The sequence below is a fragment of the Hirundo rustica genome, chromosome 1 (genome assembly GCF_015227805.2).
Source record: "Hirundo rustica isolate bHirRus1 chromosome 1, bHirRus1.pri.v3, whole genome shotgun sequence".
Taxonomy (NCBI): domain Eukaryota; kingdom Metazoa; phylum Chordata; class Aves; order Passeriformes; family Hirundinidae; genus Hirundo; species Hirundo rustica.
In genome coordinates this window covers 57,174,315-57,201,987 of record NC_053450.1, presented here as the reverse complement: position 1 = coordinate 57,201,987, position 27,673 = coordinate 57,174,315, and the positions used below count along the sequence as shown (strand labels likewise).

At 37.3% G+C, this 27,673-nt stretch overlaps 1 protein-coding gene across 1 annotated transcript; it reads left to right on the top strand.

Annotated features, from left to right (window-relative positions):
* The first annotated feature begins 3,118 nt into the window (after window positions 1–3,118).
* Window positions 3,119–27,368, top strand: CD226 (CD226 molecule). Its single transcript, XM_040089464.1, is given in 5 exon segments — window positions 3,119–3,391; window positions 3,393–3,451; window positions 19,083–19,399; window positions 19,402–19,422; window positions 27,223–27,368. Coding segments are annotated over 5 exon segments (816 nt in total).
* The last annotated feature ends 305 nt before the right edge of the window (window positions 27,369–27,673 follow it).

Genomic DNA, 27,673 nt, shown 5'->3' with positions numbered 1-27,673 from the left:
CTTTACTTTGAGAAAACAGATGTGTGAAAATATTCATTTGCAATAATAATAGTAAAGAAATTAACATATGTTTATATTTTTCATTCCACTTCATCCATTTTGTGTAACACCACTCATCTGTAAACCTCTATATGCACATGTATTATTGCATAAAGAAAAATCTTTCAAGTTAGAGATGTACTTTCTTTTTTCCCCTCATCTGCAATGTGAGAACTGCTAGCCAGAAGGTTGAAAATTTAAATGTGGCATCCATATAGTTCCAATGCAGGAGATTTAAAGGCAGTAATGTCCCAGAGCATCCAGCAATCTGACCAATTTGAGTCATAAATCCTTTCAAATACACAATCTGCCGTATAGTATCTGAAGCTTCCCATTTCCTGCTTTTCTTATCAGGAATGCTTCTGTTTCCCAAGACAAACTAAATGTAAGTTAAACTTTTGATCTGTTTTAAAAGATAACTTTGTCGCGCAAATAAAATGAGGCTCAGTCTCCAGTTCAATTCTTTTCCATTTAGATTTTTATACTGAGCATCAGGTGTACTGATGACTACCTAGGTGTACCTTGTGAATCCAGATTTTGGATTGTCCATGACAATTTCTATTGCTCAATTAAAATGCAAGTAAGTAAATAAGTAGTACTCTTAGGAAATGTGAAGCTGCTTAAAAAAAAAGTGTCCTGTTGTAAGACTTTATTAATCCTCAAAGCCTGCACTTCTGTTAAGTTCCAGTACTTGAGGAAATTCCCAGAATATTGAAGAAACAGCAATAAAAAAATGCATAAATGAAAAAACAAAGTCAATAACAGTTTTAATGAGGAATCTGTTGTGTTAAAAATAACTTGGAAACCTAAGCTCAGGCTTTTAAGAAAATATTTTGCATTATATCTCTCTCTCTCTCTCTCTATATATATATATATAGAGAGAGAGAGAGAGAGATAAAATTTTGTGTGTGTGTGTGTGTGTGTGTGTGTGTGTGTGTGTAACATATCTGGTGAATCTGTGAGTGTGGCAAGGCACAAGACTAGTTTTCCCTGAAAAGTTGTGGATATCCCATCCCTGTAAGTGTACAAAGACAGGTTGGTTGGAGCTCTGAGCAACCTGGTCTGGTGAAAGGCATCCCTGTCCATCACAAGTGGGTCAGAGCTAGATGATCTTTAAGGTCTCCTCGAGCCCAAACCATTCTATGATTCTGTGATCCTATGACTCCATGAATTCAGAGCATACCTCTTCCTCAATGGAAAACAAAAACCCAATCCTGTTTAGAGGGATAGAGTATCTGCAACAATTTCACTTACCTACAACTGCAAACATGATTTCCCACACGGGAAAAAATAAGAAATCGCTTGTAAAAGCAAAAATATCACAAAGAAAGAAAAAGGAAAAAAAAAAAAAAAAAAGTCAAGGTTTATTGACATATCACACTGAAACTCAGATTTCTTCTTTCCCAAAGAGTCGCTTTCCATAAGAAGAAAATTAATAAAATACTTGAAATTTCTGTGAAAATAGTTGTAGGTAACAGGAACACAAGAATCATGTCATCTTAAGAGATTGAGAAGGGTAAACTTTATAAGTTTGTTCTAAATGCTGAAAAAAAGACACATTACTAATCATATCCTTATATAAGTATATTAGCTTTTATTTATTTCTAAAAGTATATTCAGGTAGTACAGTTTTTGAGTTAATAAGTTGTAGAGAGCAGAAATTCTTTATTTGTTTTTTGGTAGATTCCGTTTGTTGGTCAGGTGGAGTAGAAATAAGTGTAACTGTAATACTCTAGAGTCATTGGAAACATTGAAAATCATAGGATCATTTAGGTTGGAAAAGAACTGTATGTTGTATTATTTTAAAAGATACATAGAATTATACAGATAAATATATGCAGATTCTGATTCCAAGTCAGGTTGTTGCATTTTGGAAGGTGTTTTAAGCAGCTCTGATGCCGAATCCATCTCAAGCTTGTGCAGGTTACTACTCAACTGAAATACTAACTTCTATTGTAAGCTTTTGTTCAAATTACACTTATTTATTTGTTAGAGAATTTTAATGGACTGATTCAAGCTTACTTTTGACTTCAAGTTAGTCATATTGTTCCAGTTTCAAGCAGCTCCATAAAAATATGGTTTGCTGAAGTGCAAAAATGCTTGTAGTTGTCCCAAGAAAATTCCATTAAAAATGTAAGATTGAGGCTTGTTTTGACAAATTTCAACATGAGTCATGAATACTCAGGATTCTTACACCTTTGAACAAGAATTTTCAAGCTGCATAATTTTGATCCCAAAATAATACCTCATGACATATTATCAAAAATAAATCCTCAGACCTTAAGATGTTACTTGTAATTTTTTATAACTAGTCACCGACTTATGACCTAGAGAAACTGTCTTGTCATCTCTTTAGATTTTTTAATCCCTGAATAATAGATAAATGTTGAACTGTGGTGTCTGAAAAAAAAGAGTTCATTTTGGATATATAGCATGAAAAAATTCTTCTTCTGGTGAGGGACCCTGAAGATCCCTGCTTCATCAGTTATTACACTGTCCATGCATACTGCTATAGATTAATAGGTAAAGAAAACCTTATTCTGAGATAGATTTTGGTGGGAATTTAGACAGTCTGTGATGCAACTGCACTGAGGCCTCCAACTTGGTGTTTCTCAGAATGTGAAAGTAAAAAGCGCATGGTGTTTTTCATATTCCAAAAATGAAAATATCCTGTTAGAGGGGGCAGTACATGTGCAGAGATTGAATAAAATCATGTCCCAGTGTAGTCACTGATTCCATGTTCTTTGAAAAGGATCACACAGTTCTTTTTATTATTAGCCTCCAGCTTTGTGGAAGCAAGGTTGCTTTCTTATTCCTAGTTAGCATCTTTTGGTTTTTTATCATATCACAACAGAAACAATCACAATTCACTAGTGGGACTAGGACAAATTTTAACAGTTCAGTGACATTCACAAATTAGAAGTAATAATAATTTGTAGGTTTTGGGTTTTTTTTCCACAAACTTTTTTTGTAAAGTTTTGCTTGTAGTGCGACCACAGTTTTTTCTGGGTTTCTCTATGAATTTGATTTTCAGGTATGTAAATACTGAAACTGAATTTCTGTGTTTGCTTTAGCCAACATGGAAGCATAGTTTGTAGATTCATCTGCAAAATTTACTGAGAAAGTGAATCTGCAGTGCATATATTACAAAAAAAAAAAAAAAGCTATGATAATTCAGACATCCTGGATGAAAATTAATGTAACTCATAAAGAAAATACAGCTGTCTTGCATCTAATCTATGGCATACATACCAAAGACAAATACAATGGAAGAATTTATTTTGAAAATAGGGGTAAATCCTTGCCCTTCATCGATAGCACTTTGGAAGATGATGGTCTCCATCATAACTAACATTTTCTCCATTGTAACTAACTTAGATGGAATTTTGGAAAAGGTAATGGAAATTACTCAGGTGATCAAATATCTTTTTTTTTAATAGCCTTTAAAAATATTATTTTTTAAAATTTCAGATATATGCAAGAAAAAAAAATCTATGCCAATTCAGAGAGCATCTGGCATTGCAACTTCTTCTTTAAAGAAAACTTTTTTAAAGATGGGAAAAGGAAGAAGAGAAAAAGATCTAGCTTTGTCCCTGCACTGTCTGTGTAGCCGTCCATGTACTTTCCAAAAACTCTGGAATTACCTGACGACTCATCCCATTTGATTTCCCTTTCAACCCTATGACTAAGAGTAGAAAGAACTCTTTTCTAGTAATTTTCCATGCAAGCCTATTCAACATGGGTCAACTGAAAACTGAAAACTTTGAAGACTCATTATGTACATTTGACAGAACAGCCTTCAAAGGATAAGCAGTTGGTCTCATTGTTTTGTTGACTTGTTAGTCTCAATGTAGAAGAATTATACTCCTCTTTCCCATTCTCCAGAGTGAAAATAGATACCATTCAACACTTGATTGCACTTCCCAGCTAGGAAATAAAAGAGCAGAAGGAAATTTCAGGTCCTAGCATTTGAAAGGCAGGCAAAACAGGTCTATTTGGTTCAATCCCACCTGACTTCTGGCAGTGCAAAGCCCTTATTCACAATGGGTTCATCTTTTGTATAATTCTGAAAGTTAGATGCAGTAGAGATCTGGAAGATCATTTAGTCCTTCTTTCAGCCAGGACAGCACCAGCTGTTTGTCCCTAGATGTCTCTGCTCCGGTTAATCTGAAATGATGCAAGAAACAAGGCAGTCACCTTCCGGTGGGGTGTTCCTCTTCTGTACAACACATCTACTAAGCAATCCCCTTACAGATTTGAGTACCCTGTAAACCACATAAAAAGTGAATTTGGTACCAGAGGTAAGGTGCTTTTTAAAATTATTCTGTAGGTTTCAGTATTCTCAGCATGTGGGATTTATCTCTTGGTTTGAGCATACTAAAAATGAAACCTTAATCAACAGCAAACCCCTCATGCTTCAAGGATGCTTATTTAAATCAACTACAAAGGTAGATAATAATTTTGAATAGAAATTAATATTTTTCCATTAAAAGAATCATGATTTCTGAAAACAATCCTGTTCAGCTCCTGGTAGATATGTATAAACATGATCTCATTGGAAGAGAATAAAGTGTAGCACCAGTAAAGATAAATATTACAGCTTTAATCTACACTGCAAATTAAATATGTTATTAAAAACAGACTCAAGAGAATGTATTTATTTATAAGTAATCATAGTAAAACTGTTGTCAGTCAGGCTTTATCTTACTTTACCAGCACCTTTGTCAGTACCAAATATTTTAACTCCTGGGTGACGTGTTGCTATGATTAAATAAACAGTAAACTTCAAATTCACATCCATGTAAACAATATTTTGTCTTGCTACTGACACCAGATATGTACTTTTTCTTGTCTTCCACATTGTAAAATTAGGACACAGATGTTCATCTTTATAGTGTTTATTTTTCTGCACCAGTGTAAGAGTATTGAGAAATGTTAGCCTCATATTTTACTGTATATGGATTTTGTTCTAAAAGATTCACATAAAAAATAATTGTGGCCCTGATATATTAAATGCTTTTTAAGGTATCTTTTTTTAATGAAATAAAGAAATCCAGCCAACATGCTAGAATGGTCACTCTATAGGTAATTAAACTTCTTTCCAATTACAGTGTGGTGGGGTTTTTTTTAGTTAGGATTTATAAGTTATTGATTCCCAATAGACATCACTTTTCTAAAAGCATTAATTTATCTACAGTCCCCCAGACAAATAAACAACTCACTGCAAAATCCATTTCTTCTTCTTCAGTTAATCAACAAAAAGTTTAATAGACTATTTTCTTTCCTTGTGATTTGCATGGTATTTAATGCTTTGTAATTCATGCTTTTAGTTTTAAATATTGATTGGCTGAGCTAAAGTTGTGAAGTGTGTGCCTGTAAAAGCATGCAACTTTGTGGACACATACATCCAAAATGAAACTTAAGCTTGCTCTGTGAATTGGCACAATGAAGTTAAATAAGCATTATTAAGGTTTTAGTGCCAATCAAAACTGAAGCCTGGTTTACAATTTAAATCACACCACCAAGGCATTGAAAATTGTCAGGATTTATTTATAATGACCTATTACTGTTGGACACAGAGACATCCCTGCACCAACTTAAGCAGGTAGTTATGCCATTGAGGAATCTGCAGCGCATACTTCAATGACAGCTGACAGCAGAATATAGATGTAGAATATATGATTGGCTTTCAAAATTTCCATTGAAAGGAAATAGCAGAAATAAATGGAAATAATGCCATATGGCATTATGCTCATGATGGAGATTTCTTAACTAGACTAAATGTGAAATGTTCTTCACATGTCAATCATATCTCCTGGCATTTGCATAAATTTGAATAAAGTATCTTGGATTAACTTTCGCTGTCTTGCAAAACAATGTATGTTTCTGCACTCAGTCTGTTCAAAGTTGCTCTAATGCTTCATTCCTGGTAATCAGCAGAGGTTGTGAGTCTGATTCTTCTTTCCAATGTTCTTTGTAAGATTTTTAAAAGGAGGAATACAAAGTGAGTGAATTTAGTGTGATTCTGATCTGCATAGTTGAGAATCCTTGAGTTCTGATGCTTGATGAGTAAAGATTTCAAGGAGTATCTAATGGTGACAGCAGTGTCACTAGATCCAGAAACTCAAATGATAACAAACCCCTGACACTACAAGATCAAGATGTTAAAAATGGTTGGGGATCATGGCTTGCTTTTCAGAACAAAAACAGAGAGAGAAGAAAGAAATCAGGTATCTGAAAAACATTAAGCATGTTTTTCTTAGTATTTTGACAATATCTCTATTTATTTTCTTTTATAGTAAAGGTGTCTTTGTAAAAAGAATGTCCATGGTGGTTGCAGTCTTTCATATGTTGTAGAGATACTAATGAGTGAACAAGAGATCACAACAGATCTGGTCACAGAACAGCAATTCACCCCACCATGGTCTGGGTGGGTGAACACAATTCTTTTTCAATCAGGGACAAAAGTAAGGAAAAAAAATTAAGATGGCTGAGGTGGCAGAAGGACCTGAAATCCTGAGATCCTAGGAGACACTGGAGACTATAACTCTCATTACAGAGATCTCATGGTATACTGTCTTCCTTGTTGGTAGATGGAAGACCCTAGAATTGGTGATAAATCACCATTTATATATATATTTTTTTATGCAATCATTCTAGTGGTGGTTTTTTGTTGTTGTTGTTGCTTTTGTTGTTGTTGGTTTTTGTTTGTTTGTTTGTTTGTTTGTTTTCCTAGATGTGGTCTTAACTTAGTTCTGGAGATTTATCACAATTTACAATAAAAATCTTAGACATATATTGTTCCCTTTGCCTTGAATTTTGGCTGAAAATTTCCTATGCCATTTGTGAAATAGGTGAGAGAGAACTCTTGCAGACTGCACAGTGTTACCCATGTTTTCTTTATGGCCAGTGACTGAAAGAGTTACTGAAACAGACTGACAGAAAAGAAATAATATTCAGGATATTATATCAGAAACTTCACAGGTTATGTAGCTCCAGGATATTCTTACATGTGGATGCAGTGCTGAAATCCTGCACCATAATTGCAAAGAACTTGAGAGTTCGTGCTGCCTCTTTTACACATGAATGTATGGGTAAAGAACACTCTAGTTATCCCTCAGGAAGATACTTGATACTTGCCAGCTGGGTGAATCTGAGGCTTCTTTTTTTTCCTTTTTTTTTTTTTTTTTTTTTTTTTTTTTTTTTTTTTTTTTTTTTTTTTTTGTTCCTGCAGAGCAAGCATATATCCAACACTTTTCAGAACTGAATTCAAGGAACTTTTTTTTTTAATTCTCAATGTTCCCACATTTTATGAGTCACAAATCCTCTTGCACTAAGCAGACAAAACTCTTACTTTCAGAGAAAAATTCTTTACGTATTTTCTAAGATACACTGATTATGTAAAAGTAGTCAGTAACTTTATTCCATCATTCTTAATGATCAGTTTAAAACTGATCTGTAGTTTCTTATGTACAATGCTTTGGAATATGTGTCTGAAGACTGATGTTAAGTTCAGTATGAAATGTGATAAGCAGAGTTTGAAACCACTATTAAGAGAAGAAGCATTAGAACTGGAGATGTCACACAGGAATTGCTGATCATTAAAAAGATGTTAATTCATGCACTTGCTGGCTAGAAGAGAAGGTATTTGAAGCTGCAGGTGTTGAAACTTTAATTTCAAATGGAAGAGTGAGAAAGAGTGGTGCACTGGGACAGTCCATTGGATAGGGTTGTATGGAGGTGCATCCTATATTTTTCATGCCAGGTAACCACTCAAAACACATTAAACAACTGTGACATTTCCCCAATTGCCAGCCATGTATCTAAGAGTAGCAAAACCCCAGCAGGAATTCCTGCAATCCTTCTTTCTTTTGTTTTAAACTTTTGCAAAGAAATGTATACAGAGAAATGATATGTTTATAGTCTTTAGCACATCAAAAGGAAAAATTGAATTGCTTTAATTTATAAAGGTGTTGGAAAAAGTATTGGGAAAATTCCTTTTTTCTTCATACTATGTGCATTGTCTTTTCCTGGTTTGTCTGCTTATTTGTTTACCTTTGGCCACTTGAAGCATTGATACATTTATTTACTTCATCCTTTTCCAGACCTGTCTTTAGTCCTTTGGTTCTTTTCTGTTATGTTAAAGCCATCGGTACAAAAGTTACTCATCTGTGATGCGATATTTTCAAGTGTGAATAAAGTATCAGTGTACAGGAAAAGAGTTTAAGGAATTATTCTGGCCAGGAAATTCAGGTTTTGTCATGTCAACTACGTATCTGCCTTAAAGTCCTTAGTCTGTTGTTTTTCAGCCGTAGTTGACTCCATGGAGCATTATAACAAGGCTGTATAAACAGAAAAGCTAAGACAAGGTCAAGAGATAAATATTGACTTAAAAATATAATTTTCATTAATATCTCTACATCTATAACTTCATTCTTCTCAAATCTGAAATGTATCCCTGTTCTTGTTCCCAGTCTGGCAAAATAAATAAGTGATAATTTACATGCAAAATATATTACAGGCCCATGGCTCTGTTGAACTTAACAGATGTATTTTAAGCTCCCTGTACAGACACTGCACAAAACTTTCTTCCTATTGCACTCTCATAGCTGTGATGATACATGATGTACCCTTATTACTTGGTTAGAACTTTCTATTGTCATTGCCCATAATGATAATCTTACCCTTTTCTGCCTTGCCCTTATTGAAAGTATGAAGAATTTCTTTGTCAGCTGCTGTTCAGTGCAATAATTTTCCCATTTCCAGACCACTGTATTAATGCCTCCTACACAACCACAAACTATCCTCTGACTCATGCTGCATTGAGAAGTACTGATAAGTTCATCTGGCTTCATGTGCTTCACACATCCTTCCAAAACCACTTGGCCTTATTAATAGTTAGCTCTCGAGGCTGCATTACTTCAAAATGCAGTAGTCCCTGAATTGAGAGTTTTAAAGTTTTCATTGAAATGTAATTAGAATGTTGATTATTTCAAATTTAACAGAAGCAGAAATGATTGAACGATTTGTGAACAGCTTTGTGATGCAGAACTCAATCAGCTAAAATTGGATCAGAAATCTTAAAATGGATGATGAGCAAATTTACAATGTAAATTTATCTCAAAATATAAAATATAATAAACATCATTAGAGAGATCATAAACTGATATTGATCTACTAATCACCATGCCTTTGCTACATATCTAGATAGAAAATTGAAAGCTTTCAGCAGTGAAGAATTATATGATATATAGATATTTAATTGAAAACTGTCCCTTATGACAGAACAACATTGTATGTTTATCTACATTTTAAAAAATCGCAGTTATAATTACCTGTAATATTTTTGTCCTTTTTTTTGTATATTTGCCTTTTCAGAACCGTTAATTTTAACAAGAATTTCTATATATTTCGAAAACACTTTATTTTCTCAGGAATTTTATTTCAGTTAGGTGTTAAAATAGTGTTAGCTTGACTTTAAAATTTTCCATGCCATGCTATGAGTAGAATGGGAAAAATATTATTTTGATGCAGTGATTTTCATATCCACAATGTGAATTATTCAGAGTTGCATAATTTGTTGGGGTTTTGTGGGTCCGGGGAGTGGGATCTCCCCTTTTTTTTTTTTTTTTTTTTTTTTTTTTTTTTTTTTTTTTTTTTTGAATTGTGGGGTTCGGGGTTTCTTTTCTTTTTTCTTTTTTTTTATTTTTTAAATTTGTGGGTAAATTGTTGTTTCTGTCAATCAGTGACAATGAACCATTTTCTCAGGGGATATGTTGTGCTAGGAACTCAGAACAAGGATGGAAGTTCATTAATAGAGTATTTAAATGCCAGATGTACCATGAAGTACTCCCGTTTTTTAAATAGAGTGATCAACTTCTTCTGTGATAGCAAAGACAGAGCTTGTCTATTCTTAGCTAGTGTGATGATATCCATGCCACTCAGCACTTACTTCTATATTAATGCTCTTCTGCCTGCCAAAAGCAGCACGTTGCACAGCTTTTTTTTCAAGTCCCTATTCACCTGAAATAACTTGCTTTCTATTTATCTCTGTCTCAATTTAGAATGTGATTCATAGGTCTACAGAGAAAAATTATCAGACTTCTAAACAGAAGACATGGAAGCGAGAACTAATCCCGAGGGACCTCCATTCTTTGGCTCTTAGATACTGAGCTCCCCGGAGCCAGAATTATCTCTGTATCTTACATAGTGTCAGCCACATTGTCAGCACCTAATTAGAAAGCAAAGGGATGAAGACAAGTGAAGATACCTTTTTCACACTTCTGCTGTGATTATTGACCTGTTAAATGCTACTTTTCTTACTTTTTATCTTTTATGATGAACTGAAGATTGGATGCCCCTTCAGTACATAATGCTAAAAGGAAAGAAACAAACCCAGCCTTGTTGGGAGTACAAGAGCAATCTCCTCTTTCCTTTCTCTCTTTCCTTTCTCTTGGAAAAGCTTAGATAAAAAGGAGTTACAGAATTGTGGAAAACTCAGGCCGGAAGAGATGTTCCAAATTCATCTCATCCCTCTCTGCCTCCTGAGGTGGAAGAAGCATATCCTTAATGTGTTTGAGAAATTCCCATGACCTATCTCTGGGAATGTTCAGTGCCAGGCAGGATGGAGCTCTGAGCAACTTGGTTCAGTGGAAGCTGTCTCTGCCCACTGCAAAGAGGGTAGGAATTAAACCACCTTCATGGTCCCTTCCAACCCAAGACATTTATGATTCTGCGCTTCTGTGATACCCCTGCACTAAACAAACACAGTTCTTTCAACTTCTCAGTTCATGATTCTAAATTTAATCAGTTCTTGTTCTCATCTAAATTTTTTCACATTTGTGTAAAGCCCTATTTTAATAAGATAAATAGTATCAAGTCATATTCCACCTAAGGTCTTGCCATTACTCAAGGAAGCAGAAAAATGCCTTCTTTGTCTTGTATATAACTCTCTGTTGACACACCTGAGAAAATTTTTCTTTTGGAAACAGACAACGTGTTAACATTTTCAATTTTATTTGGCTAGCAATCAGAGCATCCGGATCCTTTTATTCATTTCCGAGGAGTTGTTTTTGGGTTTTTTTCCTTCCTCTTTTCTTCTTTTTAATTCTTACCATTTTGAATATTCGCTTAGTTACTAAGAATAATTATGCTATTAGGTACTTTTAGTTACTTTTTTTTCATTGGAATGTGTTATGTTAAGGAAAAAATTGTAACATTCAGTACCCACAAGGACTGCTGTGCTTTTACCAAAGTAAGATAAAATTAGAAGGTGTGCTTTATGTGTTCCATATGAGCGTTGCTTTGATGAACGTGTGTCAGATGGCTATTATAGCTATTACCTGACCTTCATCTGTTTTGTGATAGTTTGGAGATGACCCTCACATCTTGTCTGTTCATCTGCTGACACATCCTGCTGGTCTGGGGAGATTTGCTGCTGCCAGGGTGGTTTAGGGAGCTGCAGTGAGACTGCTGAGGCTTGCCCTGCTGCTTTTTCAGATGTACACCAAAGATCAGTCCAGGGGAGACCTGGAGCAGATCAGGCATGACTACATGGTGCTAGAGGGGGTGATCAAGGACACGGGCAGCTCAGGTGTTGTTGTCTTCTTGATTCTGCAGAAGAAGGGAAAAGTCCTGGAAAGAGGAGGGCAATTCCATGGGCCAAGACTGAGTTGCACATCTGGTGTCAACAGCAAGTTGCCTCTTATCAACATGGGCTCTTTTATTGATTAAGGAATGCTAGAAAGAGACAGGATCCACCTGAGCATAGAGGAGAAAAGCATCCTTGACACCAGACTGGTGAGGGGAGCTGCAATAGGAAGGTGAGATGACAACGCACATGTGAGTGAGGAAGTGGACTGGGCTGACAAGCAAAAGATGTGCAATTATATGAATAGGATTTTTTTCTTCCTTAAAAACAAGAAAACAGGGCACAAGGGTGACTATTCCAATTATGCCTACACAAATAAGGACACAAATGGAATCTAATGGCTTGAATTTTTCTCTTTTTTTCTTTGAGGGCAAGTATTCTTCTACCAATAAGCCAAAAATACTTCATCTCAGCTACTCTTCCATAATTTTATGCCACTGCAGCCACCACTTGGAAATTCAATTTAAATAAAATACGGTATAATCCCTACTCTCCAACATAACTGCTGTGATACCCTGTTGCTACATTCTGTGAATTTTGTGAGATGTTCGCAGTTCTGTATCTGAGTTCTCATGTTCGTACTATAAACCATCATTGTTTTTACATTCCTTTCTAATGAGAGTCAACTGATTGACTTCTAGCCTGGTCAGTGGGATGGAGAGGTAGTAACCTCGTTCTCCAATCCCTAGTCATTGTTCAGAATCCATATAAATGAGGTCTTGGTAAATAATAATTTTTTTTCTTCAACCTTCTTCTTAGAGTCAAAAGATTGTGTGAGTATTCATTTTCTCTTCATGTCTCTAGTGACAACACCCAGTAGTAAATACGGATCCAAGAGTTTTATAACTTTGTTTTTTGTTTCCCACATTGTAAATGTGATGGATGAAATTTTGAGATAATGCAATTTGGAAATCATCACAGGATGCAATTGTGTGGGAAAATAGAAAGTCTACAGTGACAGTGTTAAAGTATTCACAATTAAGGAGATAGTTTTGTCTAGGACAGACAGAATAATATTTTATTTGGGAAAATACAAGTTAACTTGTGAGATGAGCAGAGGCAGATGAAAAGCAGAGGATAAAAGGAATTAGAGATTCATATATTTAAACTTCCAAATACTCTAAAGGAATTCACTAACAGGTTTGAGGTCTGAAATGTTCCTCTCTGCAAAAGCTTCTCCTGCTGCATTTATTTCTAATGATGAACCTTTCTTTCAGCTGGACTGCAAGACAGGAATATAATTTATATCTTAATAAGGACAAAAAGAAATGGAAAGAAAACCTTTGCAAAAAATACTGATGATATATTGATTTTTTCTGTTTTCTTACCTGGTACCAGTCTGCATAACCAACTTATTATTGAACAAATTAGGTACTTCCTTCTTCTCCAATATATTTTCAGCCCATAAAAGAATCCATTCAAAGGATTTGAGAAGCAAGACAGCTAATTCCATACAATGTATCCTCATGTTACGCTCCTGGCTGTTATATGACTTCTAGGGCTGGGCAGCTTGGGTTTGTCACCTATCCATTGCCTTGGCACCTGAGGCTTTCACTCTTGAGAAACACTGGTTCCAACAGACATCCTTAGGATCTGGCTTGATTTTTCACACCCCTTCTCTTCCCCTCTCCCCTGCCTGTTTTCCTCTCTGTGGCTTCAACCGTGATATCCTCTGCTTTGCCTGTTGTACACCGCTGAAGAGCCTTGTGGAAGGTGTGAGTAAGCTGGGCACAAATGCACACACGACACACATGCAGGCTGTGACAGGCAGTGTCTCAGCACAGCATTTCCCTCCCCTTTTCCACTGTGAGACAGCACATGCCATTAACAGTAGGCGAAGGCTGAGCACAGTATCCTGTGTTACTCCTGTCTGCTCATTGAACTCCTGTTGCTGGTAAAATTTTCTTCATCCTGAACCAATGAAATTCCTAGACAGGGTGAAAGTCTGGAAATCTGACCTCTCAGATCTTCAAGACTCTTCTGCAGGTAAGTCTTGTCATAGTGCATTACATGCTTTTAACAGATGCCTTCTTCCCCGACGACCAAATTCTCCTCACTGGAAGATCATGAGATCTTCTTATACCTGAAAAGAGAATGATTTTCTCATTCTTATTAGAACTGTATTCTTTCTCTCTTCCTCCCTCTCTTTGACTTCTCCCTCTTCTTGCACTCTAGATAACTAAAGTTCAGCTTACAAAGAGAAAAAAATCAACAAAGTATAATAGAATATATACAAACAAACCGGAATTGGCAGGTGATTTTACAATTGTGTGCTAAATGTTCACTGTATAATGCAGAATTAATAATTTGTACACAAAGATTCACCATTTTTTTCACAATATAACAATATATATTTAAAGGGTTGTTTTAAGGCTATAGGAGTATAAATATTTCCATTTTAACTTTTATGATCTGAACAGCTGCTATTAGTAAAATACATTCTCCAAACACAACAGTACTGCTGGTATCTGGTCTAATTGTAGAACTGGTGTCAGCAACTCTTAAAACTGAAACTAAGAGGCAAACTTGTGTTTTTAGAAGCTCAACAAAATTATCTAGTATGTGCTAATACCACTGGAAGACATTAGTTTAGGTGGTAAATATACTGCCTAATTTAGTCTATTCAGGAAAGGTGAAAGGGTCACTCAAAATATTTTCTTTTCTGAAAACTGATTTTCTTGGTGACAAGAGCCCCAGAGAAAGTTTTTTCTCCTAAAATTTTAAGCCTCCTTTTTGTGTGCAGTCATTTCTTTTTGTCACTGCTTATTACAAGCAGAGGAGTGTTGGTATGCATTAATTGGGTTTATATTGTGTTTCATCGGATTTGTAATGTTTTCCCTTTCCCCTTGGAAACTGTATCATGTTGTTTGTTCTGCTCGGCCGCGCCCGTCCCCCACACTGGAATGTAACCCAACTCTGTTCCACTCCCACCTTACCCCTGACTGGGCAGTGGCTTGTCCCTGCCTCTGGGCCCGTCCCCCCAGGGAAAAAACCCCGGGATGGGCAGAGCCTAGGGCTCTCTGGCACCGGCATCCACGGGGAAAGGACTCCAGACTAAAGCTGTTATATCCCACCCGGTGAGAGAGAGCCGGCTCTTTCCTTTTGCCACCGGCAGTCATCTGGTCTCATAAAGAAATACCTCATCCCACAGAGGAGGAAAACTGTGTTTGTGTGTGGAGCTTCAGCAAACCAAGTGGGACCTGGGAATCTGACTCTGCTGTAGACATGAGCTAGCTTTGCAGTTTTGAAAAGTTTGTTAAGGTCATTAGTTATTTCTGATAGAGAAAATTACTTTCTAATGGAATAAAACAATTTCTGAAGAAACAGTATCAACTAATACTACTAGAGGCCAAAAGAACAAAACAACAACAACAACAAACAACAAAAACCCCAAAACAAAACCAAACCAAAAACCCAAAACAAACAAACAAAAACCCAAAATCAAACAAACAAAAAAACCCCCCACCAAACCAAAACCAAAACCCCAAACCAAACCCCAAACAAAAATGAAGCGGACATGAAATAAAAGGAGAAAGTCTGAAAATCTCTACCAAAGAATGGGGACATAAGAGTTATTTTGACTTCTAAGTGCCTGTTGCAAGGGTGGGAGGGGATGCAGTGAAATTATACCATTATTTTATTATTCCTTCAAAAGATTTTCTCAACTACAACTATTTCCCTGCTGCAGAATTTTAGTTTAGTTGCTTGATTTTTCGAATCCTGGGGAGTTCATTTACACTCTTTTGTACCTCTATATCCCTGATATTTGCTTTCCAAGAAAAATATTGAAAGATGATACATTTTAAAATGTGAAATCTTGAATTTTTTTCTCCTTTAAATATGTAATATTAGATAGACATGGGGACAGCTGCAAAACATGATGAGATAACATGCTGCCAAAAGAGGCTGTTGGAGGATCACAAGCATATGAGCACTTCCTTATGAAGGAGAGGTCTATGGACTTATTCTGAGTGCTGTCACCTCCTCCTACTTTCTGTTCAGGAAGAAAGATGATGTGACCATGGGCAGGGCAGACAGCAGTGGCAGTGTCTGGCACGAGCAGCAGGAAGGCAGAGTCTGTTTTTATCAGATGCAACTTTAAATTGTTATTTAGTGTTTCTGGAATGTTCACATGTGGCGTGTCACCTTGAGCTGTGCGTGTGCAGGGGTGAAGGTGTGTGGGTGTGCTTTTCTCCCATAGAAGGGTTTCTTGGAGCGGGAGGTTTTCATCCCACACATACCAGGCTGAAAGCAAAGAAACTGTGTTTAGAAAGGTGCTAAATAAAGCAAGTGATTGAACAGAGGAGAAGCAGGATGAAAGAATTATGCTGATGCTGCTGTCAAAATAAAATGGGACAATTGCTTAAAACAAAAGCCTGGAATACTTTAGTGTACTTAGAAGATTTAATTAGAACTACGTAGGCTTGATTTGCCAATGTTTTTGCCTTATATAATCATATAAATTGTTCAAGGTACCATATTGTAATAAGGGGAGATACATTATTCATCAAGAGTGAAAATACATTGATGTTGCTGCACACTTTCAAATAAAATATATATGAAAATGAATGAAGAAACAAACAAAAAGTCATGATGTCTGTATTTGAAAAATGGTTATGATAGAATGTAGAGCAGCCAAGGATCTCCAAACTGTTTCTATTTTAATTTGGCTGTTTGTACCTTGTTCTCACTATTAACATAACATTTATTATTTGTATACATGCAAATTATACAGGTATATCAAAATTTCTACATGGAATTTCTTCACTGAATTTGCAAGACAACCTTAGCTTTGTAATGTACCTGTTATAGTATATTGCAATGTTGTAATATTATATATTATCAATATAAAATACTGTTATGATCAATATATCAATATATATTATGGGGATATATTGTTTGGCAAATATAACACAAGAGTTGACTAATTAATTTTAGGACAAAAGGGATTTTTGTCTGTTTGGTGGAAAATGTTTTATCTCTTTGTTCCCCAGCTGACCATATGCGCAACATACAATTTTCTAGCAAAGCAGCAGGGAAGAAGGCTGGTTGTTATAAGGTCCTGTCATTTGGGTCAGGTGGAAATGCTCTGGAAGGTAGCATCATCATACAAAAAATTCCCTGTTGAGTATGTTTACATAGGAGAGATACCTGGAGTTCAGGGTGGTATTGTAATGAAACAACTAGGACAGCAAGGATGTACCCAGGAGAAGATGGGGAGATGTGGATAGCAGTAGGGCTTGCTCATAGTGGAAAACCAGAGCAAAGGTTGAAAAATGAAGGGCAAAGCTTCTTTGGCAAGAATATGTGGTTTGTTATAAAGCAGGTTGTTGCTGGAAGTTAGTAGTCTGAGGAAAGGATCTGACCTCTAAGAATATGGTTCCATAGAGAGGATGTGTTGTATTTCACCACGAGACTAGATGACTGCCGATGGCAAAAAGGAAGAGCCTGCTCTTTGTCCAGGGGAAAAATACTGCTTTATTCTCCAGTCCTGCCCTGCTTTGGCTGAAGACCTTCCCCAATGCTTTTCGGCCCCAGAGAGCTCACCCTTCCCGCGTCGGGGCTTTTTCCCCAGGGGGCAGGGCCCAGAGGCAGGGACAAGACACCACCCAATCAGGGATAAAGTGGGAGTGGAACAGAGTTGGGTTACGTTTCAGGGTGGGGGATGGGCACTGCTGGGCAAGGACAGACGCCATGATACAGAGAAAAAGCATTACAACAAGGATGGGTTTAGATCACCTTTTCATTTACCCCTCTTCCCTAACAGATCTGAATGAATCTGCAGGTCTGTATCTGCAAGGTATATATATGTAAAAATCACTTGATTTAATGTAGTGAATTTTGAGGGACTGTGCTCCAAAGAACCTGTTTTGTAAGTGCAGAGTCCCATCATAGCAGTCATTCAGTCCAAGCTGAATAATACTTAGACTTCCATGAGTAAATTCTTGCACGAATTTGCATTATAACTTAAATGATTATCCAGCCTTGGCAGTCAACTTCAGTAATAGAAATTTAGCTGTCTTTGGCAAGCTGTGTAAGGAGTTAATTAGCTTCACTGTGTTTTACCTTCTGTTTGGTTTAGTGAATTTATCTCTCTTCTGTCCTTGCCTGTCATTAACTTTCAGTCTCCTTGATTGCAGTCTACACGGATCTTCAAGTTCTTCATTAATTATTTTAGGTAAACTCATTAGACACTGTTCCTTTTGTCATTCTGCATTTCAATGTTTTAATCATATTTCCAGTCTCCAAAGGCAGAGGGAATGTAATTTTTCTGTGCTGTATTCCATTGATAAAAAAATTGCAGGCTAGACATTTTCTCTCTCTGTTTCAGAGACTCAGAGACTCTCTTAAGTCACAGACTCCCACTATGGAGTCTCCATTCTCTCAACGTGAATGGAATCACTTATTCCTCAGAAGCCTACTTACCTTCCAGTTGTTGTCACAGATAGAGACAAACACATTAAAAATATATTATATTGACTTTTTTTACTTTTAAAACATCTAATTTAAAAAATCACATAGAAGAACTTGAAAAATTGTTCCTTTTGCAGTCTAGGAAAAACAGTGTGATCATTAATCTTTTCCAACATTGAAGTCTTCAGTAAGATGACAGCACTCATCCTAGCTTGTGAGATACAAAGCTGACTTTAGAAATCAAGTGGCTCTGAATGTTCGAGAAATTGACAATCTTTCTATTGCAGACTTTTTAAACATTTATTTTCTAAAGTAGTAAACAGCAAATTATATTACTATAAACAATAACTCAGAGCAAAGGAATTTCAGTCAAAATTATTTAAGATATATGTATGGTTTCTATGTGGTTGAAGTCTTGAATTTGTCTAGAAGTCTTCGTTCATACCACAGACAAATTATCAGACAGATTTTTCCTAAGTAGGGTGTATGAATGAATAAGAACTTTTTTTAATTTAGGCGGTGTGAGTTCTCTGAATAGGACAATTGCAGTTCTTAGGCTGGAATGTCTTTTAACATAATTTACTAAAGGCATGTCCTGAAGGTCACATCAAACCATTTTCTTATTATAACTAGTGTGAAAGAAGAACAAGATTATGCCAAGTTTAATTAGATTTGCCCCATAATTTATGCTGCTGAATATTTGCTGAAACTGTTAATAGAACATTCATGTACTCAGAGTTTACAGAAATAGCCTTCTTGCAATGGCATCACAGACTCACAGTCTCATAAAAACTGTTTTGTCTAAATGCACAGAGAAGTATAGTCATAGATAGGTATAAATTATATTTTTCAGCATTTCAAATTATTTCAATATCCTTCTGCTATAAATCAATTTCATTAATATTTGCTGCACTGGAATTGTGGATACTAAATTTCCCTTGAATGAATCATAAGCAGGTTTTTTCTGGGTTTTTCATTTTTCAACGGATGCTTTTGAAGTGTCTTGGAAACAAAATAATTCCATGTTTACCAAACCAGGAGGAAATGTTGCTTTTACTTGCCCTTTTAAAATTGAAGACTCAGTGCAGCGAGCAATGTGGGAAAGGATTAAAGCAGATTGGGTAGATATTCTCATTCTGTGCAACTCATCAGGAAAGCAAAGCTTTGGTTCATATTTCAAAGAATGCACACCGGTGGATTGTTCTGATCAGGAAAACTCCAGGACTGTCTTTCAAAACATTACAGCTTCTGACTTTGCACTGCACTTCTGTGTAGCTGCTGGGAGAAAAAAAACAATACGATGAGTTTTACTGTGTCTGGTAAGTAAAGGAGAAAATGGTAAATGCTCTCAAAATAGGACCTTCTGAGCACTTCTACACAAATAAAATAACTCTTCAGTAACAAGTGAGGATTTATTTGAATACCACATTCCAATTGTATGTTAAAGATAGCAAAGTTAACAATAAATCTTGTTTTCCCAAAAATAAGCTGGGTTTAAGCTTGTCTGATCTCATGGACTTTAGACCTGTTTGTGAGAAACTGGTTTGATATTAAACACAGAATGGAATAGAATCATGGAATTATTTAGACTGGAAGAGACCTCCAGGATCATCAAGCCCAACCTTTGACTGGGCACCACCTTGTCAACTAAATCATTCCTGTTGGTTCTTGGGCACTTCCAGGGACAGTGACTTCATTACCTACGTGGGCAGACTCTTTCAATGCCTGACCACCTTTTCCTGATATCTAACCAGAACAAGCTGGTGAAGCTTGAGGGAGTCTCTCATCCTGTCACTGAATGCCTGGGAAAAGAGACTAATCCCCACCTGGCTACAACCTATTCAGGTGATTGTAGAGAGTGATAAGGTCTCCTCCAATCGTCCTTTTCTCCAGGCCAAACAACCCCAGCTCTTTCAGCTGCTCCTCATATGATTTATGAGAAGGAGATGGTTTGGAAGGGGTGTGTCTGCCTGGGTTTGAAGGAAGAGGTGGGTATTCTCCCAAAGAAGGCACAAGGAGAATTTTCCATCAGCATGTTGTAATGCAGGGCCTTGGGTATGAGACTGGTCCTCCAATAAAGGGCAAAGAGCACACTCACAGTAGTATTTGTAATGCAGAAATCTGTAAACTGGGCTCCACCTTGCTCAGGTAAGGGGTTTCCTCATGGAGAGCTGAGGAGCTCTTTTTGCTGTTACTATTGTCACAGTTTGCTTATAATGGCAGCTACATGTCCCAACACATAGACACTTGAAATTTCTCAAACTGTGGGTTGAATTCCACTTTACCTATACTTTCTGTTATGACTCAAAACAAAGAAACAAAACAACAACAACAAAACAAAACCCACAACAAACACTCAAAAACAAACAAACAAAAACCCAAAACAAACAACAACAAAAAAAACCCCCAACCAACTAACCACCACTAACAACAACAACAACCAACAACAAAAAACTTAGTTTGGCTTCTTCTCTGTGGGATGCATTTTGAAGACCTAATCCTTACACAGCCCCACACCTTTCTCTGTTGCAGCATTCAATCCAGCTTTCATTTCTCTGCCCTTTGCTCCTGGGGATACATGGGTGTTTCGTAGTGCTGTGACATGGTGTAAAACTCCAGAATATGTTTAAACTATGATACAGTTAATTGAGAAGTGGAGAATCTGCTTGGGAAGAAAAAAATTATGACGTCTTCACTTTGAATACTTGACCACATGTGGTGGTGCAGAACTGTTTTATTAGGTTTTTATAAGAAGTTTATGTTATGGTTCATTTCACTGTATCCCCAATGTTGTAACCCTTTTTGCATCGTCTGTATAACAAGGTGTTTTGTGTCAGTCCTCCCACCCCGCTCTCTGGGGCAGCCTGTCTATCACTTTGAGGAGCCCTCCCAGGTTGTGAAATCTCAGGGAGAGGGCTTCAGGTGATAGGCCCCCTGGGGGGAATTCCTTTAGCTTTGGATTTTAGTGGTCCAAGACTTGGGGGTGGGCACACCTTGTTACCCCCTGAACCCCCTGATTTGTTGTCTTGTTGTAACCCCCCGGAACCCCTCCCCCTCTTATGAGGTGGCGAAGGAACTCTCTCAGCTCTCAGCTTGCAGCCCGGAGCACTCTCTCTGCTCCTCATCTCTTGAGCTAATAAACATCTTTTAACCTGCTAAGCTGAGAGCCAGCCTTTTCTCTTCTGCTGCTGTTGGCTGTCACGACACAATTGGGTCCAGCTGCTAAGCTGGGAAGCCGAAACGAACTGGGAACTTCTGTGGCTGTGCTGACTCGAGCAAGCCGGAGGTCATCTGCCCAGTGCGGGACGGAACCAGACACAACCACAAAATTCCATGAAAATAAGCAGAATGTGATAAAAATACAGAAAACACGACAAACAGTTTTCACTTCTGACAATTTTAAACATTCAAATTTCAAAATCCTGACTCTATTGATATAATCAAGCATGTGGAGCAATAGAAATATTTCCTTCTTACTCCTAAGTGCAGGGCTTCTAACAGCAAACTGAAAACATATAGTTGCAAAAAATACAGTAACCTTCAGAATGATCAGTTCTACCTATACAGAATATTTCTCCTCCAAAAGAAGAGAGTTTCATTTCCATGCTTCTTTTGCTCTCAAAACAAATTCAATTTATGATTTTTATTCCCAGCAATGGCAACATAGTTGTGCCTGTTTACTGGAGAAAAAAAATGAAAACCTTGAAGAATATGAAGTACAGTATGATTCAGAAAACACTCCATTGCATCCTTTTAAAGCCTTAGCCCTGTATTACTAAGTGCATTTTGTTGAGTTTCATTAATTTCAAAGAAAGTGAAATATCAAGGATTTCCTATAATTTCTTTTCAACATTTGGAATTTTTCAGAACACACAATATTTCTGATGTGATATGGAAAAACAGTAAGTGGAGAGAAACAGCAGAACAGGCATCAGCTCCCACTGCACCCTGTGGCACAGACAGTGAAGTCTCTCACAAACTCGTGAGTGACTTACTCTACTTGATCCAACAGTTGTGCCTAGAATAAACAAACTGCTGCCAGAAACTTGCTGCGCTATTTTTTTCTGGTGTATGTTCTACCAGTTCAGTCATGTCATTTTCTTTGGCTTAGCATTACAGCTAAGCCATGCTCCAGCTCAGATTTTCTACCAAACTCTTCCAACACTTTAAGCCTGTTGATGTGATTCTGCATGGGTGAAACGATTCTTCTCGCCTTGCCCAGTTCCAGAGTTATTTTGAAATACTGAGTCTAGAAGGTGGGAGGAGAGGAGGAGAGCTTCTCTTTAGGTTTTAGGTTGAGAGAGTAAGAGAAAAGATAAGAAACACCCCTCCTTTGTTTTGCTTTTTTTTTTTAGGCTGCTGCTGAGAGGACTTCAAGAACTTTTGAAGAGGAGGAATCTTAGGTGAAAGGCTGTATTAAGAGCACAGGATTATTTTCAGAAGAGGTAACCGTCCAAAAACTGCTGTTTCTGAGAAGTGGTATGGTAGAAAGAAGCAGCTTGCTTCTTGTGTAGAGGTGAATGTATTTTTTTGCAAAGAAAAACAGCATGGAATTCTTGTTAAGAAAAAAGGGAGAGAGGAAGGAAGAGATATTCAAGCATCATGAAAGCAATTCTTGTAGTTTTATCAGTAAAAATCAGCGTGGTGCATTTAATGTTTTTGAATGCTAGTGAAAATTAAACCATGACATTAATTCAGTATCACTAAGTTTATCCACCCCATCCCACTAAATATTTTGACTGTTGTTTTCCAGAAACAGGAATTTACAGGTTAAATTGGACTTCTGCAAATATTTTTTGACCTCAAAACCTGGAACATATAAAGCAATGTATTTGTAAAGTAGTGAAGTCTTGTTGGACAATTCTTACAGAAACAGCTGAATATTACATAATTATACAATGAGTTCAAGAAATTTTGGATTAATTTCTGATATGTTCTTCACCATATCTCTCATTCTAAAAATTCTATCAATACAGAGATCAGTCATGACACCAGATTCCACATCTGAACACATTTTTTTGTTCTTTTCTTACCATGTTTTTTTCTTTCAGACAGTCTTTGAAGATGGGAAGCAGACTTGCAATCCACATACTGTTTTGGTAGATGATTAGGAAAGAGTGTGACATGTCATATGAAAAGACTGAAAAATTAGCAGGGCTGAAAAAGAAGTACTCCTGAAGACACAGACATTTTTAGAGACTTAATGAATTTTTCTCACTTTAGCAGAAAGTAGGGTAGCAAGTTCTCTTAGGTAAAGTAAAACAGAAATGTATTTTTGTGTGGTCCCACTAGATCTGAAAAACGGACTAGTGGTTATATTTACACACATGTTTAGAGTGTCAGAGTTACATTGCAGTTTGTACTTGGCCTTTCACCAGCTTTGTTTCCCTCCTCTGGACATTTTCAAATACTTCCATCTACTTCTGCATTTGTGGGGCTCAGAACTGCACACAGTGCTCATAGTGAGCTCACACCATGGCTGAATGCAGCAGGATAATCTTCATTAGCATCCAGATGAAAAGCAGGGAAGTACTGGTACAGTCGCTGGGGGTTACCATACATTCCTTGAGAGCTGGAAGGAGACAGCAGTGTTTCTGGGCCATGGAAAGCAGACAGAAAATAAGAACTGCAGTAAGGGGGTGAGGAATGAACCAGGACAGGAGTGAAATTAGCTTCCTGCTTCCTTCATGAAGTCATTCAGGATGAACACAAGGTATTGAACCCCCTCCGTGGGTCTCTACTCAACCAACCACCATTCCTTGAGCTTGAATGCATTCATGCTGGATTTCTACCTGTCAGCCATGGGGTAAACTATTTCAGTGATGCCCATTTAGGATACCGTGCACTCCAGTCCAACAAGGTATGTGACAAAATACATAAAGGCCTTGACAGAGCAGCTTGAATCTCTTGCTAGAACAAACTCTCTGGCCTATCAGTGCTTCCCCCTCAAGGAGGTTGCAAAGTGTCCCACAAAAAAAAAATTCCCAAACTTGCAGAGAAATACTAATACTTAACAGAAATTGTACTGATGCCAAAAATATACTTAATAACCTCCTGTCAGCATAACACCTTTGCTGAGAATGTAAGAGCTAAAGAGACATATGACAAGCCTCTGACATGTTTCTGCAAAATCTTGACTGGGATGTTAGTCAGTAATCACAAAAGGTTTTGTATAGTTAAAGAAAACAAATGCCTAAGGGAGGCTTTGCTCACTTCAATTGAGAAAAGGCACATGGACTTTCAGTTGTTGTTTGTTAAAAAAAAAAAAAAGAACCTAATGATTTTTCTCATCCATATTTTACTGACAGCTGATAATCTCAGCTCTCAAACTCATTAACTCAGAGATTATTATCTTGACCTGATAAAACTGAAGGTGAAACTGCAGAAAAAGAAAAATGAAGCCTGGAGCAGTTAAACTGAAGGGTGTCGATGCTGCTGAAATCTTCAACTCTATCCAGATTCACCCATCCTTGATGACAATCAAATAAAAAGATTTTTTTCCACTTGTTACTTATAGGATTTTTTTTTTTTTTTTCTGTATTTCTCTAAGTACTCACTGGCACAGACAATGACTTTCACTGGTGGATAGCAAAACAGCTGGTAAAAAAAGACATTATAATTTTTCCTGAATTTGGAGGTAAGTATATGCACCATCCTGTCACATAAAGAACACAGGAGCTGAAAACATTCTGGCAGTAGAGTGATTTCGTATGTGGTTATAACACCAAAGGTGTTGGTTTGTGTTATCGGGCAGCCTTCTCTATAGTGTCACATGCCTTCATCAGTGTAAACTTCTGAGAGAAATATTTTTTTTTTTTCAGTAAAATAGCATTGGATTCAAGAATAAGACTCTTCTGTAATCAGTGTTTTTTTGTCATCCTTTCCAATGAACACATTAATACTAAAGAGGTGTTCCTGAGCAAGCCTCATGTGGAATTCAGGACAGTCAGATAAGAACATGTGAACCTTTTTGATCCTGGAGAGGAAAGCCATCTGGTGATGGCTCAGCAGCTGGTTAGCTGGGATTACTGTCATTAGTGACACTGATTGCTTTCTTTGCCTGCAACCTAAGCACAAAACTTTCTTGTCTTCCCCAATGGAAGCACTCTGGGGCAGCCGTGGTTTCATTGTAGAGTGAACAGAACATTAAAGAAGGAATACAGTTGAGGACAGATTTTAGCTCTCATTCACCAATGAATAGCTGAGAACTTGAGCTGTGGATTACCTGTGTGACTTTGATAACATCACCTCCGTTCTCTCCTCTAATGCTTTTCACCTAAAAAACTAAGCATTACCTCACCACAGACTTGAGCACTGTAAGAATAAATTGTCTTATATCTTGAAGCCTTTTTCTTGTCTGTCTCTACCTTTAGTTATTACAGGTTGTTCTTTAGTTTTATTTGAAGATATGACTCCATTGCAAAGAAATCAATGCATTTCAAGCAAAGTTACTATAGGTTTAACTTTTCCTGCCTAGGTTGCAATTCTCAAAGAAAGCCTTTTTGCTTAGGCTAGAACAAATGTGGCAGGTTTCCTGACATCCATCATCAAGGCAGGTACAATACTGGGTGGTTAAAAAAGGGGATGATAATGGGAGAAAGTTTTGCAAAATTTTTTTTTGTTAAAAACAGAACAGATTTATTTTTGAATTAGAGCAGAAAATAACTGATATCATTGTGTCCAGTACTGAACAGAAAATCTCTTGAGCATTGAGATGATCTTCCTGGTACTCTGAAAAATAACTTGCTGTCCATGCAGATATTGGATGATTGTTTGTTATCTCCTATGGGACAACATTTACAACCATAGAACCACAGGGTCAGGTTGGAAGAGACTACATTGTGTCACCTGGTTCAACCTCCCTGCTCAAGCAAGGTCATCCTGGATGGCATGGGATCATGTCCAGATGGTTCTTGAATATCTCCGGTGAGGGAGACTCCACAACATCTCTCAGCAATTTGTCCCAGTGCTTGGGCACCCACACAGCAAATAAGTTCTTCCTCATATGCTGGTGGATCTTCTTGTGCATCACTTTCTGCCCATTGCCTCTTGTCCGATTGCTTAGCACCACTGAGAAAAGCCTGGCTTCATTAATCTTCTTGGCACCCTCCGTTCAGATACTTACAGACTTACAGGTTTGATTTGAAGATCTCAAAGTTTTTTTTCCCAATCTAGCTGATTCTGTGATCCTGTGACATTGATGATGTCTCCTCTCAGTCATCTCTTCTCGAGGATGAACAGGCCCAGCTCCTTCAGCCTTTCCTCATAAAAGAGACTCTTCATCATCTCTGTTGCCCTGTGCTGGACCCACACAAGGAGCTCCCTGTCTCTCTTGTACTGAGAAGCCCAGAACTGGACACAGCACTCCAGGTGAGGCCTCACCAGGGTTGAGTAGAGGGGCAGGATCACCTCCCTCGACGTGCTGGCAATGCTCTCCCTAATGCACCCCAAGGCACAATTGGCCCTCTCTGCCACAAGGACATGCTGCTGGCTCATGGACAGCTTGTTGTCCACCAGGACCCCCATGTTCTTCTCTGCAGAGCTGCTTTCCTGCATGTCAGCCCCAGCCTGTACTGGTGTGTTGGATTTTTTTCTCTCCAGGTTCAGGGCAATTGACCTTGTTGAATTTCAGACTGTTCTCTGCCCATCTCTCCACCCCATTGAAGGGCAGCTTTCAGACAGCTCTCTGGGGTGTCGGCTGCTCTTCACAGCTTTGTGTTAGCCAAGAACATTCATTTAAGTAGACTAATAACTTTATTAACCATATATTCAATCACTTAACATATGGACTGCTTTCTCACCAGGGGAGGGAAGGAGATAGAAAAGGTTTATACAAAGCATAGCTTTTCTTTTTTTTTTTTTTTTTTTTTTCATACTGCTGTGCTATGTTCACTCACCTTTGGTCATCCCAGTCACAACTCTGTTAGGAGCTGATTCAGCATAATAAAGGCTTTTTAGAATAGAGGAAATTGTTGTAGAGTCCGAATACTGAGCATGAGCTGTCATGGAATAATGTCTTTATATAATCATTGATTTTTCAGCTTAGTTTGTCATAAAAAGTTCATGCTGATTTATATTTTTACAAAATACCAATTGTATTTATTGCAATCATATTTTAGCAACTTGGGAACACGAATGGTTTATTACCTACATAGCTGAAGGGATTTCTGCTGCTGTTTTGGTATTAGATTTCCTACTGATCCTCTGTATCACCACTTCTTACCACAAAAAAGTGAATAACAAATCAATTTGCACAATATACTGAGGCAGGTAAGGATGGATGTGCTAACAGCTCATCCTACCATCCCCCTCAGAAAAAAGAAATATATGTAAAAAATTGGATTTTCTCACCAAAATTTTAGACTTGAAAAAACCCCTCAGTTCTACAGCCTATGAAAAAAGTTACATTTTCTGGTTTTTTTTTCCCTTTTCTTCACATTGGGAAAACAAATGGCTTTCTCAAGTTCCTTTGTCAGCTACATGCTTACTGTGGTATTAGCTGAAACAATATGTTAAGGGTGATTTTCCAGGAATAACATCAAGCTAGGCATTGCTATTCCTATTTTGTGC